The following is a 19834-nucleotide window of genomic DNA, read 5'->3' on the forward strand; positions in this document are numbered from 1 at the left end:
CTCTTAAATTGGTGCAATTATAAACAAGAAAATCCATGGTAACAGAATGGTGCAGAAGAGTGTGGTTTATCCTACTGCGAATCAACCAAAGTTGAATTGTTTATAAAAATACAGTTTTGCTGGAACATTTCTGCATAAATTTGAGTATTTTAAGTCTTTATAACAACTGAACGAAAACACTTGTATTGATCATTATAATGAAAGTAATAAAAACGTTCCGATACAATTCGATCCCGTAATGTTATTTTATCTTTAACCGAGTTGTACTTTGGCAACGTTATTAACAAGATTATTTATCAATAGATCAGTCTCTGTACTATCGACATTGTCTCTACTAATGCTTGAATAAGTAGATATACATTCAGATTGGTTTTCTAAGATCAAAGTATTATCAACTTTCACATCACTTTCATTTGTATCAGAAATCTGTTTATTGTCATTTGGATATTTTAGAACGAAATTGTCACATTCTTCTGAGCACTCCTTGGTATGAGCACATTTCATTATTTCAAAGCTTGCATTAGTTTCAATGTTCCATTCATCGCTTTTCTTTTTGAAATATTTAAAAATCGAGCTCATACTGGTTGCTGAAGTCCATACATGTTCTGTGTGACCTAAATATGCAGTAAAATTAATATTATATATATATATATATATATATATATATAGATAGATACATAGATAGATTCATAAATTATTAAACGTGAAAAAAATTAGAATTACCAGCTGAAACCTTTGGACACGTAACATCTGCTGAATCGGTGATGACTGGCTCATCCAATTTACCAGTTCCCGCAACCCAATTTTGTGAATTCTTAACGAAATCAAATTATTTCGAAATTTCAAAAGTCATGAAAATGACGCTACAACTTGGAAAGAAACAATTAGAAAAAATAAACAAAAAATATTATAAACGCTTCAGCAAAATGAATAAAACTAAAAAGTATAGATAAATAACAAATGACATTTTTGAAAAATTCCCTTGTTTCTTCATCACATTCCTCTAAAAAAACTGCGGCATCCGTGAATGCCACTGCAAAAACTCTTTTTAAAAAGCTTTCTTTTTGGTTTTTTGCCTGCAAAATTGATTACAAACACGTTAAAATTATAGATAACTGTAAAAAATTTCAAAATTTTTTAAAAATAGTATTCAATTATGAATTTTTATATAAAATTGTTTGTTTCCAACCCAAGATCTAAATATCTTGGAAAGCTAGGGAATTTCAGAACATTACTTTTTCTCACGTCTACCCTTACAACATTTTGCTAGAAAGTTAAAAAATTCCAAAAATCTTTTAAATCAACATTTATGACGTGCTTCAAGACGAATGATGAAAGAAGGGTGTAAAAAAATTTATATCATTACCATAATTTTATAACATTTATTTTCAAGAGTTCTCAACTTAAACCTGAAAAATCAATTATCCAATGTATAACGAAAAAGTAAACAACTTTTGAAAAACGATGGATGATAAAAAGCAATGCTGAAAAGGACGATGATGAGAACAAACAAGATCAACGTTTCGGCACTTAAGGCGTAAAAAGCATTTCTGCTTTAACTCTCTTTAACTTTCTACATTTTCCCCGTTGTCAAAAAAAGGCGAAAAGCGATATTTTGCAATCGTAATCTAAAATCAGCATACGTTAGGCATGACTTGGGCAATTGGGAATTTAGCAGCAACATCAATCCACACACTAACCATCAACTGCTTGACAAGTTATCAAGTTTACTTTTATAAAGCGCTTTCGAGAAGTTTATTGACAAAGCGCTATATAAATTTTCATAATAGATATAGATTAATTGAATATGATATGCTAACCAAATTCGTCACCACCTTTCCACCATAACTGTGAGCCACAATAGCTGTTTGTCTGAAGTTCTTGTTAGGCATTATATAATTCTCCCAAATATAGTTAGCATGTTTTTCAGGAGATTCGCTTCCCTGATTAAATTATAAATTTAAAATAGAATATTAGGACAATATTTCACTTCAAATGTACACCACGTATGATTATAAACAACTAAATATAAATAATAAAAAAAAATAACAGTATATAATATAAACAAACACGCACCAACTAAAATGCAGATATATTAGAAATACAACTAAATATACAAGTACGTGATAAGCAACTCTGGTCATAATCATTATCCTTCTCACCGAAATTTGAGGCATTAGCTCCCAGCTTACCAGAGGTAAAACCATGAACATCACATTAATCCATTTTATAGCTCAATTTTTTTAATTTATTTATGTATTACATTTCTTGAACATTGGTGGAAAATATTTCTTCAATTATAACTAATTTTTTGACAAGGAAGCCTTTTTACAAGTTTTTACCTTATTTCGGTTTCCTCTAGCAAAAATCTTAAAACTCTCTCTTTCTCGCCCAATCTCCGAAATCCTGAACATGAACGTACAAATCATCCATCCTTCCTATTGAACAATCCCCTCCCAGACAACGCACGTCATCATGCCACTCAGAACAACCATCACCATCAAAAACCCGTGTGAGAGGCAGGGTTGGCACCCATTTGCATCGCCAGCTCTACTGTTTTACTTTAATGAATCTGGTGCAACGACCAGGCGATGTTGTTGCTTGCACGGCGTAAACGCGGAAACCTTCGATTTCTGAGCACGCAATATTATTATTGTTATTATTATTAATGCATGAAATATATGTTGAGGCACCCCCATGGTGAGGTACGACAACGAAGACGACGGCAACAACAACCACCAATCAAAACGAACACTCACAACCTTCGTCAACGAAAACACAAGTACCAGACCAGCACTCAGTCAACCTATCAAGATAAAATTTCATTCCATGACACCTGAAATATATTAGTAGTCAATAGAATCTGTCTGTTGATTTGTTTTCTAATATATTATCATAATACACATTTTATTTATTCACTCATTTATTTATTATTTTTCCACTTAGTTACTTTTTATTTAAAACAAAAAAACTCTGACTCAATATTTTATTTCACACATGTAACACATGTAACTCATTTTTGCGTGTAACCGTAGAAAAGTATATAGGTGAGTGTGTGTATGTATGTGTGTTTTGTGTTTGTTTGTATGTATCTGCATGTGTTAATGAATGTATATATGTATGTAAATGTGTGTCTACGTATGTAAGTAAATACACATGCATGCATGTATATGTATTTGCATATTTGCATACTCCGTGGCCTAAATAACTTACTCTGATATATAAATGATTCCCTTGATAATTAAGATTAGTATTGAGAACAATCACATCGTAGTGCTCGTCAGAGGCTTGCTTTATGTATGGAATTTGGGAGCCGTCCATCAAACTGTCATTCATTATGATGCTTGAAAATAAAAAATTTTGTCTCGGTTCAATGTGTAAAAACAAAAAATTATAAGAAATTAATTCAGAATTTATATATTTTAAATAGGCTCAGGAATAGCATTTAGATATGAGGATAAATTCATTTCGTTTGAGATCGAAGGAGTATTCAAAATGAAATGATCTGATCGTTTAAAATAACCTACAAAATAGCTAAAGAATATCGTGCTTATTACCAATTGAAAAGTTAATGAACATTTATTTATTTTTTATTTATTTATTTATAGAACTCCGTAAGTACATAAAGCGATATAAATACACATACCAAATATACATACATACATTTACATGCTCTTACATATGGATCATAATAAAATGAAAATGACATTAAAATGAAAATAATTATAATAATAAAGAAGTCTTGAAAAAAGTGAAAATAAAGAAAACAAATAAAATAAAGAGTGAAAGGAGTGATAGAATACACATTATAGATTGACTAGGAAGATAAGGGTAGAATACTGTAAGTATAACAGAAAAGTGGTAAAATGAAAACCAATGTTAACAAAATATGAAATTAAGTGAGAGATAATTTAATTGAATTTAATTTAGAGTTGGCAAATGTCAGATGGTGAATAATAAAATTTGGTTGGTGAACATTCCTTAAAGATTGGTGCTGGCGAGTATCAAAACGAGAATTATCTTCATATTAGGTGAAAAATATGATCGAGTGTATCGGATGTCTTTTCAATTGGCTATAGTTAGAAGGCTATAGTTTGATGGCTTTAGTTTGATGGCTTTAGTTAGATGGTGGCTACAGTTGGATAGCTATAGCTTGATAGCTAGTTAAATGGCAATAGTTAGATGACATCATTTTAGAGAGCTAATTAATTAAATCTAGTCCCGATTATACATTATTTAGTATTTATAATAAAAAACCAACATAATTCTTTTTCCAATTAAACCGGACAAAAACTATTCTTCGTAAAAACGAAATGTAACTAAACTCAACAATTACGCCAAAGTGATTGTGTAAAGTGATGGTGTAAACTGTTAATTTATAAATTTATACTGTCCATTTTTTTTTATTTTAATTATATACTTTTTAACATCATTAACTTTTATCATATTAGTTCTTTCTTATCTAGACTATTCAGTAGTATCAAACGGTTTTGGGTGAATAATTTTATAAGCAAAAAAAAAAGGACTTGTTTACCTTCTAGCCCACTGACCAGCTCGAACTGCCCCACTCCCATGAATCAAAATCAATAGTTTGTCGTTAGTTTTTCTTGTTCCTTTTGTGTCGCTTGAAAAAAAGAAACCTTTGGGTTCATTTTCATTGGCATCAAACTGAATTAAAAAAACAATAATTTACCAGATAGAAACAAACAATAATTAGACAATTTTTTTATGCAACTTTTAACAATTTTTATGGTATTTTAGCACATAATATTTTGAAATTAATTACATCTGAAAAATAACTATCGTGATATCAAAGACGCAAATGCTCCAGAAGAAGTATCAACAAACATTTTACAAATGTAAGTATAAATGTTATACATTGTTCCGTGCTACAAAATCATGTTTTTACATAGGCCAAAAATACCATATTTTGCATGTGGTCACAGGTAAAAATTCAGATATTTCGTCATTGATTATGACTGTGTTGTTTTGCTAATTTTTTTCTTATGCGCTTTGTTTTATTAACTTCAATTGGTTGATCACCGATATTTTAAGTAACGGATGATTGTGGTTTTTGTAATAATAGTTGAAAACCTTTGTTAGCTTAACTGCATAATCAATTCACTGTTATAGAAAGTTGTTATGTAAGTAAGGCATTCAAAAAACCTGTACTTTTCTCTATACTTTTTGAACATTTTGCGATTAGGTCAACTTTATTGCTTCTATACTTCTTCTGTATTGCATATATATATATATATATATATATATACAGAACGCATTTTTTATGTGCATTTTTTTAATATATGTACAAAGAGCACGTAGCAAGCGTCGCATATATGATATAGATAATAACAAAACAGACATATATAGAAATGTTCATTTAAATGTGAGTTGATGGACAGGGTCTCTTGGTTCGGTCTTGGCTTTTTGTTTTGTCTTAGTTAATAGATTGTAGGTTGGCGATTGGTTTTAAATTTTTTGCAACATAGTTTGATTCGTTTTATTTTGTTTTGTATATATGTTTGATATTGGCAGAGGTTTGATTTTTATTGTTTTCTTTTCATTTAATAAAAGAAATGTATACTAAAATTTTGCTTGACTCGATTAATTTGTCCAAAATGAAGAACGTTGAAAAAGGCTTTCCGACAGTCTATTGTAGAATGGCAGCTCCCGGCCAGAAAAGAGATGAAGGCTCGGGTCGAAATCCGAATTTGGGCGCGGTTGGAAACCGCGTGAAAAAGAATTCGAATGTCGCCCGACAAAATTCTACATTATTATCGGTATACAACTGTTTTCTCCCCTTGTTTGATTTATTGGATTTTTGTCTAAGGCTATGCCTTTAAATCTAATATTCGTAATTTAACTTTAACCCTAATTTTTTATACACTATTTGAATTGAACTGATTTGATCATTAGTCATTATTATGAAATAATTGCAACATATACAAATATTACTTTTTTAAAAATATATGGACTTGAGTAATGGTTATGTTCGCATTTCTATGAGCGCGATTGTATTTTTAGTTGGAATAGTTTATCTGTTTAAATCCCTTTAATTCCTGTTCGAAGTTTAAATTTTAATTTAATGAAATGATTTTATGTTTTTGATTAGTTTTGGTTGAAATTAACTCTGACGGCCGTTGATTTTGAAGTTTTACATCCGTCTCCAATATCGCACGTATGGACATCCAGGTTTCTTGTTTGATCGCTGTAAACGTGGTTTTTCACTAAATACGGTTCAATCAATCAATCATCGTTTAGCGTCCAGAGACTTAGTTCTCCGAGGTAGGACGTTGTTTTTTTTGCCATCAACTTTTTCCGCCAAATTAGGCGATCAGTTGTATCCATTTCATTTAAATTTAGAGCTTTCATGTCTTGCTCGATTGTTTGCGACCAGGACTTCTTTGGACGGCCTTTGGAACGTGTGCCAGGTACTTCAACATCTGCAAGAGAAGTTATGGCACTGTTTCCACTTCGTTTGAAATGACCAAACCACCGCAGACGGTGTTGCCGGCACTCGTCTTTTATATCATGTAAACCAGCACGACGCAGGATTTCGGTAAATTTGATGTGGTCCTTCAGACTAATTCGTTGCATCCATCGGAGCATTTTCATATCGGTTCGTTGAAGTTGTTGTTCCAATTTGATTGTCATTGGCCATGTTTCTGCACTATATAACAACACCAGACGTATCATGGATTTATAAAGTCTTGATCGTAGTGGTAGTGTCACGCCGCATAAATAGAGGCAAGGAGATGCCATTTATTCCAGGCTGCACGTATGCGTGCTGGAACGGCAGCTTCAGCTGTTCCAGTACAATCCAGAACATCCCCTAGATAATGAAACGATGTGACTTTCTCTACCTTAATGGCTTCAAAAACATTGTTATTTTGTATTTGTCGTTGTGGATTGATGAAAGCAGGACAAACAAAATTGGACACTTTAGATAAAGTACAAATTATTTTTGAACAACGTTTGTGACATCACTGGTTACACTGCTGACACTTGATTGAATTGTTACCTACACCAGCTTTACAAACTGAACAGGGCCATCGTCCAGTAGCTGTGGATTGAATGGGTTCACCAGTGTTCATTGCTTTGGTTTTGCTGATGTTGACTTTGAATCCATGATCGGCAGTCTGGTGTTCCAATCTTCAAACAATTGAGCTGCACTCTGCTCAGACGTGGCTGTTAAAACAATATCATCAGCATATATTAGAGTCCAAATGTCACCAGTGCGTATCGGTTTTGTGATTTCTTCCATCACAGTTATAAATAACAGTGGACTGAGGATCGAGTCTTGGTGAACTCCAACGCCGATGTCAAATACATTTGTGTTTCCAACTGTTATGCTGACAAGAGTCTTAGTATTCGTATACATTTCCATCACAAGTTGAACAAGATATTCTGGAATGAGTTGTCGACGTAGACTCCACCTGATTGCTTCACGGAGAACTCGATCAAATGCTTTTTCAAGGTTTACAAAAATGTGTGATAGTTGTTGATGCTTTGCGAGGAACTTCTCTTGCAGTTGCCGAAGGATGTGAATTGCATCAATTGTTGATTTCCCCGCTAGAAAACCAAATAGATAATTTCCGATTGTGATGCACAACCTTAATCTTCTCTCAATGATTTTCTCGACAATTTTCAGGGAGTGTTCTAACAGACGTATACCCCGATATGATGAACAGTTCAATGGATCACCTTTGCCTTTGTATAGCGGAACTGTCATGCTATAGTTCCATTCAGTCGGCATTGAACAATTTATCCAGATTTCACGGCAAAGTTGTAGTAACGTTTGGATACCTGCAGTACTAGATGCATAATAATGTCATTTGTGAGTACAGAAGGCCCTGCTACCTTTCCATCCTTCATAGCTTTCAGAGCTTCTGTAAGCTCTTCTACAGTGATGTTTGTAATCGGACCTTCGATAGGTGGAGCGTCAAAGTTGACATTGATGGGATTTGTTTCATTTAACAGACGGTTGAAGTATTGCTGTAGCTTAATCTCATCTTGTTTAAGAACCATCTCATTTTTGTTGTTTTTGATACATGAGGCACCAACTATGTCTTTTTTCGTACGCTTTGCTTGTTTTGCTATACGATACAAAGATTTCATTTGTTCACCTTTGCTTTTAGTGAGCCACTTTCTGCACTGATCTGTCCGAGCCAGTGCAACTTGACGTTGTGCATAGTTGTTTTTCTCACGGAAAATTTTGTGGTCATCAACAGACTTTGATTTTTGCAATTGCTTGTATGCAGCTTTCTTTTCAGCTATTGCATTTTGAACACTGTCATTCCACCACAAAGTGTCCAGTTCATGCTGCGTTTTGTACCAGTTTTCCCACAAACTGTAGTTGCAGCGTTTATCAAAACGGTTTTGTATGTACTCCAATCTGTACTGGATTGCGATTGGTGGTCTAACTGTGTGGCAACTATCTGTTGAAATTTTTTTCAATGAATATTGCTTTTCAGCTTCCACGTTTTGATTCTCCGAGGCATTTGTTTAGACTTATGTTTTGACAGGTTGACAACCAGGTCTGCCACAAGAAGTCTATGTTGGGTTTTGGTTTTGGCGACACATGATTCGCCAGGTATAACTTTGACATTTTTGAATAGCCTTCGGTGCTGTTGCTTGAAAGCAAAGAAATCAATTTGCGTGGCTGATGGTCCACTTTTGTATGTTATTAGATGTTCTAACCTCTTTTTAAATACGAATACGGTTGAAAATGATAATAACTTGTTCTATGGAATTTTTACTCAGTTGATGGTCAGGGAATCTACGGAACATTAGGTCACTCAGTGGTTTACTTTTAATGTATCAACTCAAGACACCTCGTTACTAGCGTACAATTTATTCTGTTGCTGGTATGATAAAACAAGTGGAAATTAAAGTTGGTTTAATAAATGCAAAATCTGCTTTAAAAATTTCATCGGCTATCACAATGGAAGATGTTGATGTTATGGCATTGACAAAGAGAATCAATCCGGTGATGACTTGGCACTGTCCTTGGCACTCACCTTGAAATCAGCCAAATAGATGGTGTCTCGAGGTGGCGGTCTGGCTATTTTTATAATAGTAGGTTTCCGGTAAACCTTTATGGTTTACAACACGGTTTTAGTTCCTTTAAAGTTCCAGTCATGATTCAAGGTCTCGTCTGGCAGTAGTGGTGTATCGACCGGGTTGTCGGGTTTGGTAGGAGTTGGTCAGGTGTTCTTGAATAAATTTTGTCAGTTGTTGTCATTAGCAAGGCTTCAGTTTGCTGATAATGAGTGACTTCAACATTTATATGGGCCATCCTGGTGATGACTTGGCCATGAAATTTCGTAACACCCTTAGCTCATTTGGATTGGTTCAACAGGTTAACCATTCAACCTATAAAGTTACAAAATAGTAACACCCCTTGATTTCATAGTGACCGATAACTCCCTAAAATCTCAATATGTGGTGGTGTAAAATGGTCCAAAGTTTGATAGCAAATGTTCGCTGAGCAGAAGAAATGTCAAAAGTTATGAGCAACGTTATAGGCAGTCTTTTTCTGAGGTGAGTTGGCAAGCTTGGAGAGATGAATTGGAGAGTCTTCATCGTCCGTGTGAAAATAAAATAACAATGTCCTGGCCAAATATAAGTCGGAATATGGTAAGTGTTCAAAACTGCTTTGGCGGGCTATCAACATACTGATTGTGCTAGATGATCAAAAACCTTGGCCTCTTTTGTGACAGCGGTCATGCTGATGGAATTTTTCTTAAAGAAAGTAGAGGGGTTATTGAGCTTGTTTTATTGTTTCTTTGGGTCTCCCAGTATACTTTATTTCATATTTTCTGCTGAATAAACGCTTATTTTAATTGAATAATAATAATAATAAATGTCTTAGGTTTTTAAAAGTTTGAATAATTTTATTTCATATTATAATAATAACTAAGTGCTATAATATCAATATTATTAATAATAATAATAGAAATACACGTGTGTGCATGAACAGACCTACATATTGTAAATAAGATAAACACAGCCTAACAAACCATCTACACTAATTTTGTTCAATATAACAGAATTAACATTCAAAACTAAATAAAACATCAACTTAATGCAGACTTTATTAATTTGTTTATTGATTTATTAAATCAAACTAGCTTTAATCTTACCGGGATACAAATTCTTGATAAACCGTACACTTCTACCATCAACTTATAGATGAAATCAGTAACTTCCTGCATGAAAATATGATATATACAGATAACCATGATGCATAATGAACATAATTTTCAAAATACTTTAACAATGAATTCAGATAAACCATGCTTATATTTTACAATAAACTTTTCAAACTAACTATTTTCATACTATTTATTTTACAATTCTGCTTTTATTTTACAATAAACTTTTCAAACTATTTTCATACTATTTATTTTACAATTCTCTCTTCAATATTTCTCAGAGGTATCAACAACAAACATACAGTGTATCTTTATATAAATACACAAGAAACAATGCATCACATACATTGCATGTGGTAGGCAGGAACATCTTTGCAATCGAAAAAATAGAAAACAAACATTAAAATATTAAGAAGACATTATGATTTTACCTTCGAAATTTCTTCATATCTTTTCTGGTTCAAAATTGGGTCGTCATAATAATTATATAAATAAGGTTTTCCTTGACTGTCCTGTAACTTCCCATCTGCAATATCAATTCATTAAATTAATTAAAACACTTCAGTTCATTACTATAGTTCAATAATTAAAAAGCATCTTACTTGATTGCTAATATTAATAGCAATGAAATTTTTTGTAAAAAATATAAGCCAAATCTAATGTCGTTTAAATTGCTAAATATAAACTTTGAAAGAAGTGTAAAAACAGAAATTTTGCGGGGTGTCGAGCTTACAGATTATTTCTATATAAATGTGTATATAAAACAGTAATCAGGTTATTCATCAACTCTGCAAACCAGAAAACACTATGAACACATGGCATGCCTTTTAAAACTGAAAAATAGGCGTAAGGAGAAATCGCATATAAAGCCAGACAATTACGTATTTTCATATGTACTTACAAGAAACGCATCATTTGCAGAAGATGTTGGATAGTTTTTGAGATTGGGACGGATAGTATTACACCAGGTCATCACACAATGAAAAGAGACATAACACGCCTCAGCTAATTCGGCAACAAAAAACTGATGAAAATCATTCCGAAAATTATTAGATGTCAAAGATAGTAACAAAAGGAATATTGTGAAAGTATTAAGGTATTTTTGGAAACGGAAAAGTTAACGCTGCAAAAAACATACGCTATCAAAAACATCTAAGAAGAGTGTTGTCGTGGATATAACCCGGGCATACTGTAATACAGACCAAAATCCGCAACAAAAGTTAAATCCCCAATTAAGTAAAGGTCCAAACCAGCATCTGTGTAACAAATCAGGTCAGTCAGAAAAGGCAAATATCAATGAAGATCAACAAGTTTGAAAAACTACCCTTGACAATAAAAATTATACACCACAAAATTTTTTCTAGAGGTAACAACAAAAACAACGGGGTAGTACGAATCTTAAAGAGATTAAATAATACAATCAATTTTTTAAATTTCTCTTCCGTGGATATAGTGTTTATCAATAATACATTATTTTAAATTTATTAAACAAGAACATTATTCTAACCTTTATTGAATTTATGACCAAAAAACTCTTCACGCTCAACTTGCCAATCTGAAAATGATAATTTCACAAATATTTTTGAAAAACAAAACAAATTATGCATACAATCAATATGCACATCACAAGTTCAGCAGTGTATTCAAAAGTACTCTTCCTCATGCACAAGTACTCAAGTCTCAAATATACGCACCAAAACATAAAAACGATTACAAGTACGAATACTTATACTTCAAGTTCAAGTACTTAAGATCGAACTTAACGCCATATTTGAAAAATAATATATTTGTTAATCTGTTGACATTTTATTCTTATAATCAGTTTAGTTATATTCTTTTGCTAAATATTTTTTCAATAGCGCAACTAGAAGCGGACACGGTTTTTTTCTTGAATTGCAGCCTTATATAGCCATTGATGTGGTTTTTATCCAACCAAAAATATAAAGCACCATCTTCACCTTTTGCTGCAGTGACAGAATTGGCATCTAAAGGGATGCCAGCCTATCGCATGTAATGTAATGTAATGAGTGATGCGTGGATCTAAGCTTGTTCACGTGTTGTACGTGTTGCTGATTCCTCTGAAAAATAATCTAGAGAGGTTTCGATAAAAGGGTCAAAGGTTATTTAAAGTACGTTAATGAATGCTGACTATAGCAATGGTGGACCATGCCAGCACAAAGGATCAGCTTCCAACAGAAAAAAACACGAGACAAGAGTTAGAAAATGGAACAACAATTTTGATAAAACCTTATTCAGTAGGAAGTCTACAAATTATTTTGAAACATTAAATATCATCAACAAATATGAACTTACTAAAATCAAGAAATAACTGAAATATATAAATGCTATTTTACTTCACGGACAACCAATTTTATATAACTTCATTCAAATAGTAATTGTATTTTTTATTTTCAGTTTATTATAACTTTAATTTTTTTTTTTTTTTTTTTTTTTTTTGGTCCTGGTTATGACATTAAACTGACCCTCACTGCCTTGTGAGTGATGTTGGATCATCAAAGGCTAGGCCCACCGCTTATAACTGTGGTTGCGTAAGGAAGGGCGTCCTGCGTTAAAATTAGCCAATAAAATATTTATGATGACATTCGGTTTCATCATAGGTAGCCAAACGGCAACCCCCGATCTCGGGGAAAATGTCGTCTAAACGTGTGTTGTTGTTGTATAACTTTAATTTTTGGTTCGAAATAATACAAAATCGGCTATAATATAGGATCTAATTATCTGAACTGTTTTAATGAAGTTTTATCCAGAAATGTATTTTGTCACTTAAATACAGATCATAAATATATGACCTACATTTAGGCAAGAAAATATATAATATAGGCCATATTCGATCATAAATATATATGCTGCTCATATTTATATCTGTAATCAGGGCTGTGGCATCTTGAGACAACATCTCGTCAAGACAAGTTCTATACTGTCTTGATCTCGCCTCGAGACGTCAAAATTTTAGACTCGACTTTGTCTCGTCTTGTTTTAAAACGATATCAGTCTTGGTTTCGTTTTTTTACTGTCTTGATGAGTCTTGAAAACAAGAGGCTGACAGGAAATTATTTTGAATATATACAATGTTCTAAGTCATTTCTGATAAATTCTTCTATAAGCACACATTAAATATATATTAGAACATTTGTATGTATTAATCATTTCTAAGTCATTTCTGATAAATTCTTCTATAAGCACACATTAAATATATATTAGAACATTTGTATGTATTAATAACGTGTGATTATACATGAATGCATCGCATGTTAAAATATTTTGAACAAATTTCTCATTCATTTGATGTTAATGTCGGTTAGAGTAATTTGGACATAATCAAGATAGTCACATCAATCAGATGATCCAGGCGAAACGATCGTAATTCTTCACGCTTCAAATGATTTGCATATATAAAAAACACTTTCTTTCATGTTCACATTAAACAAATAAATGTATCATGTGTACATTAAGGTGCTAATCTGTTGCATGAGAAAAAATAAAATGCTATTTTTCCGTGGTATCACGCCCTAAAAGTTTTCCTATTCATATCGGTTACAAGCAGGAAAAATTTTGTTCAGATTGCTCAAAAATTAGAGGCTGAGTCTAATCAAGGCCAAAGGAACGACTTGTTTACCACCAGTAATGACAACAGTGAAGACGATCAAGTTGCGTGTGCAGCTACAAATACATTTATGCGTCATTTATGGTACATGAATGAAAGTAAAGTTGGGCTAGCATTTTTTGACAAAGAAATTAAAGCAGATGAAAAGGTACAGATGATAGCAGCTTTGGGGAATCCTGCATCTGAAGACAAATCAATAGATAAAAGTATTGTGACACAGTTGCAGTCAGCTGAAAAGGTACAGATGATAGCAGCTTTGGAGAATCCTGCACCTGAAAACAACTCAATAGATAAAAGTATTGTGACATAGTTGCAGTTATCGCACCTAGTGTCCCTAAACACCAACAAATTCTTACAGGCCATGGAGATAGATCGTTTCTCCTGCAGGTTGTTGAGCATCATCGCCATCAGTTTCCCGTGTCAAAGAAGCCTGTCATTGTCAAAGAACTCTGTAAGAACTAAAGTAGATTGAAAGTAATCTGGTTGTTGTGTGTAAATTTCATTAACATTGTAATAGAAGCTATTTTATGAGATAAGAAGTTCTCAACCCTTGTATGCTATACTTGGAGTTCATTGTGCAACCTGTAAATATTGTCCGATATTTCTGAAATTTTTTCTGTGTTAGCTCGGTATATAGAGGAATAAATCTAGCCCGTGAGACTTAACATCACATAAACTTCAATTTTCATTGGCACCCTAGTGTACATTCGTGTATACAAATATACACACAAACATAAGCAGATACATACAATTATTCAAACATAGGTGACAAAAATCCAGCTCAAATCTGATTTCTTTAAAAATCCTAATTGATTTTTCAAATTTTGATGTTTTGGTCTTGTTTTTGTCTCAGATTTCTTGTCTTGTCCTTAGATGTCTTAAGACATGTTCTTCAAAGATCTTGTCTCGGTCTTGTCTTGAGCTATCAATGTCTTTGTCACGCTTGTTTTTAAAAAATATTGTCTTGTCACAGCCCTGTCTGTAATGATAATTCATTTTTCAAAAATTTAAAAAAAAAACAATCCAAGTTGGGAGCTTATTATTTCTGATTTTTATATCATGTTCGATTCAAAATAAATAAATAACTAATTATGATTGAATAAATAAATAAATAACTTATTAACAATCAAATATTACCTCTTTTGACATTATTTTCAGGTATATTTTCATTATTATCAGAATTTCCGTGTAAATGCCAACTTTCTAAATCAGTGTTGTGGTGGTCAGTAAAACTAATTTCTTTAATACCAAGTGTAAAATCGCTGTTGCTAGACTCATTTGTAGTGTCATTCATTAAGAATTTAGACCTGGTTAGAATTAAGTCACATATATCATCACCTAAGGTCCTAAAGTTTCTGATTTGAATCACTCAAATTTTCAACAAACCTTTGATTTTTGTCAATACAAGTTTGGTTTTCCATATTTTGTATGTGATCCTCATTAGATATCAACACTTTTCCTATTTAAAGTCTTTAGTTTAATAAAATATCAAACAAAAAAAATAAAAACTGGGAAAATAAAAAAAAAGATAAATTTTTAAAAAATTATCGCTTTATGTTTTTTATGGATAAATCTCCATCCATGGTAAAATAGCAAATTGTTAAAGCCACAGTAAACGTTTGTCTATGGTAATTTAACTAAACCTTTGGTAGATACATATATATCGCTCATTTGTAATTCTCAGGCACATGTATGTAGCTCACTTGTGATTTCTACTACAACTAATAATAATTTTGTTTCAATTTTTCATAATGGAACTCACAAAAGGAATGACTTTTGAGACTGCACAATCTGCACAAGATTACGTTGACAAATTTGCCAACAAAAACTATCACCCATTGCTCAAAACAAAAAATGTAACTGCGCAGGTACACAGTGAAAAGGTGTGTAAAAAAGTTTTTTAGAAATGAAACTCTTCAGTTATTTATGCAAATTAAATTTTCCAGGTTTCTGAAAAGAGTTAGTTGCCAGAAGATGTAAAATTTCAATCCACGCACTGGCAGTACAAGCACTTTGGACATCCTAAATCCAAGGGACAGGGAAAGAGTGGCTTAACTACCACATATGCTAGAATGCTAGAGACTGTCCTGTTCAGCTGACTATTGCATATGTATCAATGAAATGTTTGCATTTATAGGTCAAAGCACTTTAATTTTTCATGGCAGATTCTTACATAACTAATGTTACTTGCAATTAGAAAGATTTTAAGAATGCTACAGCATCAAGTTAACTGACTTGTTCTAATTTGTATTTTTTCAGGTCAAACAGGGTGCTTAATAGATTTGTGGTTAAACGGTAGTTCTTGAACACCAAAATCATAAGGTGCCTACAGATGTTTTTCGTTTGTATCCGGACAAGCGTAAACCGCAAAGCAATGATGCATATAGGTAATGATAATATGTAAACAACATTTGATATTCATTTAAATTTTTTGTATTGTTGTGCTATTTAATAATAAAAATGTCAGTGTTCAAACTGTAAGTTTTGTTGAAACGATTGTCTCATTATGACTATAAACATGGTGGAGCAAATTGATTTTCCATGCACAATCTGTTAAACCACGTTTTCAGTCATAATGCCAATTCAACAAAATTAAAACAGTTTAAACATTGAAATTTGTATTACTAAATAGCAAAATACTAATGTCTGAATACTATCACATTTTCAAATTTAACCTTCTTTATAGTTTAGATAATAAAAATAATAATTTATACTGTGCACAACAGTAATTACCACCAGTTAAGCAAAAAATAATGTTGCGGTATTTATAACAGAGTCTGTTAATTTATTTTGTACGCTGAAGTAATTACCACCAACTAAGCAAAAAATATTTTTATCACCTCTCAACCAACCCACTCACAAGCATTATCTAACTAACTCATTTATTATGAACAAATTATTACTCTATAATAAATAATAATAGTAATAATTTTAATAATAATATAATATACTATAATATAATAAATAATAGCAAAGATTCATTCATTGTTCTACTTGTTTAGGTCAGCGCTCACTCAATTAATTCATTGATGGTTATACCTTAGTTAGTTTTTTATAAATAAACAATAACTACAGAATGAAAAAACCCAGGACGGACCTCTGATTTTGCCCAGGTCGCAGCGCACTGACTATCTTTTACGATCTATTTATTTATTCACTCCTAAATGTTTACATAACATAACATGAAAAATTTGTCTAAAATAGCACACAATAAATCACAAATTATACAACTAACCAGTATCATTGATGCGTGGTCAGTTTAGTTAGTGAAGTTGCATCAACAGCGAATAAAACAAGTTTGTCGAAATGGTAGCAACAAGCCCATATATATATATATATATATATATATATATATATATATATATATATATATATATATTATATTTACGAAACGACATATATATATATATGTCGTTTCGACAGTTTATGTCATCATCAGAGCCAACCATGGAATTATATAACCGAAAGTAAGAGTAGAGAAGTTAGAAGTAGAATTGTTGAGAATATGCTAGTATATTTTAATTATGATCCCCATGTAAAATAACGATATTTTCCTTCTAGTTCTAATTTTATAGTTCAGTGCAACAATTACCATGAGAATTACCATTACCAATTACCATCATTTTATTTTTATTTTAAAACATACATTGTAATTATAAAGTTAAAATAATAAAATTTATAATGTAAATTAAATAGATATTCTACAATGCTCGCCATGCATTTTAAATGGGCACAAAGAGAAATAGGATCAGCATTAAATTATGTTCAAATCGTGTCCCTATCACAGTAAATTGCGTAAGATGACGATACTACGGAATTAATTAAATTTCTATGAAAAGGGTCTGACCAAATAAAATTAATTAATAATAGTTTAAAATATTTAAAAAACCTAGCGGGAAAATTTCAAATGAATTTAATATAATATTTGAGCTTTTCAATTCGTCTATCAAATTGTTATTAAGATTTTAAAAGTATTTTGATGTTTTATATTCCTTAGATTTAGAGAAGTTAGATTCGTGGCAAACTGTTAATTCCAGCATTTCGATAGTATCACCTCATCGAATGGCAATATCTGGACGAAGTGAATTGAAGAGAGATGATACTGGAAGGTATCAATATTTGTTGCAATTTGAATCTGCGTAGATCAATACATCCGCACCTGCAAATGATTGAATTTTTTCTAAAATCATCGATAGTATATTGTTGTAACGTGTTGTATATCTTTTCAGGGACGAAATCAAACTGCAGTTTGACAACACATGCTTATTAGTTTAACGAGCCTGACATAGTGGACAAAGAGTAATTGGCATCTTGCCCCAGAGCAACAATTATCATAATAATAATATTTATTATTATAATAATACTCATCATAATTTATATCGTTGAGTGATTGCGCTAATCTTATATATATAAATAAATATATGCAATTATTGATGAAAATCAAGGCATGTTCGGCGTTAGTTTACTTCCAATTTAACTTTTCGATTTTTCTAACAGTTGATCGTAAATCATTTTCAAGTTTCTTTAGCTCAAAACCAAAATTTTCGTTTATTTCATGCATGATAGAACAAAAAACTTTTTTCGGTATTCGACAATTCCGACAAACTTAATCCAAATAAATATATATATATCCTTCCGATATATATAGGAATAGACATATATAGTGAACTTTTGCTGCGCGGCGGAAACCATTCTCTTTCTGTACACTACCAAACGCGGCAGCCAGCCTATGCTGTCTCGTTTTTGGCCGGTACTCATCTCTCCATAATGAATTGTCTCCGAGTTGGAAAAGACCGGCTGCGCGGTTAACTTGTTAACCGTTGGCAAGTCTTTTTCTGACATACGTGTCATGTTTTAGAGAGTCGAACAGAAACTAATTCAAGCACGTCTATTAAAACCAAACAAATAACTTACAGTGTCTTTCAAAATAAATACGAGTTTCAAATGTTTTCAACTAAAACAACTTTTAAAGCTTTAAACAAACAATAAATAATATCAAATGTTCTGAACAGAATAACTAAATAAAACCAATATCTAAAGATAACAGAACAGCACTTGTAACAGAACTAATAAAATAGTAACACTTACCAGAAACGAATCACCAAGAACTAACCAAGAATTACGCAGAGAAACACCGAGGACCAACTATAAAATTTAACTAAGAACCGAGAATACAACTAGAAACAATATAAGAACCACACTAAAAAACCACCTAAGAACCTCACTAGAAAAAAACCGATTTCCTTTTCACACAAATATAAAATCAGAGTTAATACATACAACCATACAAGACTACTTGAGAAACAATTGTCTCAAACATACTGACCATGAAGTCCTTGTGTCACTCTTACACACTTTTACATACAAACCAATTTGCCTGCATTCGTTCAATGCCATACCAGCACCAATTCATACCATATTCTACCAGCATGCACACAACCGATTCATAAAACATTCAACCAACATGCGCGCCAAGAAAACCTCACAATATATATATATATATATATATATATAGGTAAAAAAAATATCACTCCATTTCAATTTCTGGTTCAAATTTACAATATTTTGTATCGTATTTTTATCATTGTTTTTAACTTATAACAAAGTTTTTAATTACTTTTTTATTCATTTTTGTTCGTGGTAAAGGATTACCGAAAAAAGCTTCATCTGTATAAGATATACATATAAGCGGTATATTTCTTAAAGTTGAAGTTTTTTGGTCACATCATACGGAAAGAAAGAATGGACAATCTAACAACTACTGGAAAGATTGCATGGAAAGGAGATCGAGTCAACAACGAATAATATTCGTGAAGTTCTTGTGTCACTTGTTGAATATCATCACATTTCAACTACTACAAAGTGTTAAGGCACGAAAAAGAAAGAATATTAACTATTGTATTTACGACATTATGAATTAATTTGTCTTAATAAATCTAAACACTCTATTACCATTCCTCCTATTATCTTACCTGATTCTAAAACTCTTGATGTTTCTCTCAAATTTCGTAGTCTAGGCTTTATCTTGGATTCTAGTATGTCTCTTTCTTCT

General features: G+C 32.0%; 4 protein-coding genes across 4 annotated transcripts; 1 reads left to right on the forward strand and 3 right to left on the reverse strand.

The window, feature by feature from the left end:
- Window positions 1-180: 180 nt before the first annotated feature.
- On the reverse strand, window positions 181-3336 carry HELRODRAFT_194171 (hypothetical protein; the record flags this gene model as incomplete). Its single annotated transcript, XM_009030506.1, has 5 exons — window positions 181-614; window positions 724-814; window positions 966-1076; window positions 1836-1943; window positions 3214-3336. 5 exons carry the CDS (start codon window positions 3334-3336, stop codon window positions 253-255), a joined length of 795 nt encoding a protein of 264 aa, XP_009028754.1. The 3' UTR covers window positions 181-252.
- Window positions 3337-8981: 5645 nt separating this feature from the next.
- On the reverse strand, window positions 8982-11926 carry HELRODRAFT_181265 (hypothetical protein; the record flags this gene model as incomplete). The annotated part of the gene is made up of 6 exons (XM_009030507.1): window positions 8982-9095; window positions 9703-9744; window positions 10146-10211; window positions 10589-10683; window positions 11665-11712; window positions 11905-11926. The coding sequence occupies 6 exons, from the start codon at window positions 11924-11926 to the stop codon at window positions 8982-8984; spliced, it is 387 nt and encodes a 128-aa protein (XP_009028755.1).
- Window positions 11927-12313: 387 nt separating this feature from the next.
- HELRODRAFT_181266 (hypothetical protein) lies at window positions 12314-14244 on the forward strand (the record flags this gene model as incomplete). The annotated part of the gene is made up of 3 exons (XM_009030508.1): window positions 12314-12372; window positions 13723-14078; window positions 14141-14244. 3 exons carry the CDS (start codon window positions 12314-12316, stop codon window positions 14242-14244), a joined length of 519 nt encoding a protein of 172 aa, XP_009028756.1.
- Window positions 14245-14660: 416 nt separating this feature from the next.
- HELRODRAFT_181267 (hypothetical protein) lies at window positions 14661-15203 on the reverse strand (the record flags this gene model as incomplete). The annotated part of the gene is made up of 3 exons (XM_009030509.1): window positions 14661-14761; window positions 14920-15089; window positions 15169-15203. 3 exons carry the CDS (start codon window positions 15201-15203, stop codon window positions 14661-14663), a joined length of 306 nt encoding a protein of 101 aa, XP_009028757.1.
- Window positions 15204-19834: the final 4631 nt, after the last annotated feature.

This window comes from Helobdella robusta, assembly GCF_000326865.2.
Source record: "Helobdella robusta unplaced genomic scaffold HELROscaffold_69, whole genome shotgun sequence".
Lineage (NCBI taxonomy): Eukaryota > Metazoa > Annelida > Clitellata > Rhynchobdellida > Glossiphoniidae > Helobdella > Helobdella robusta.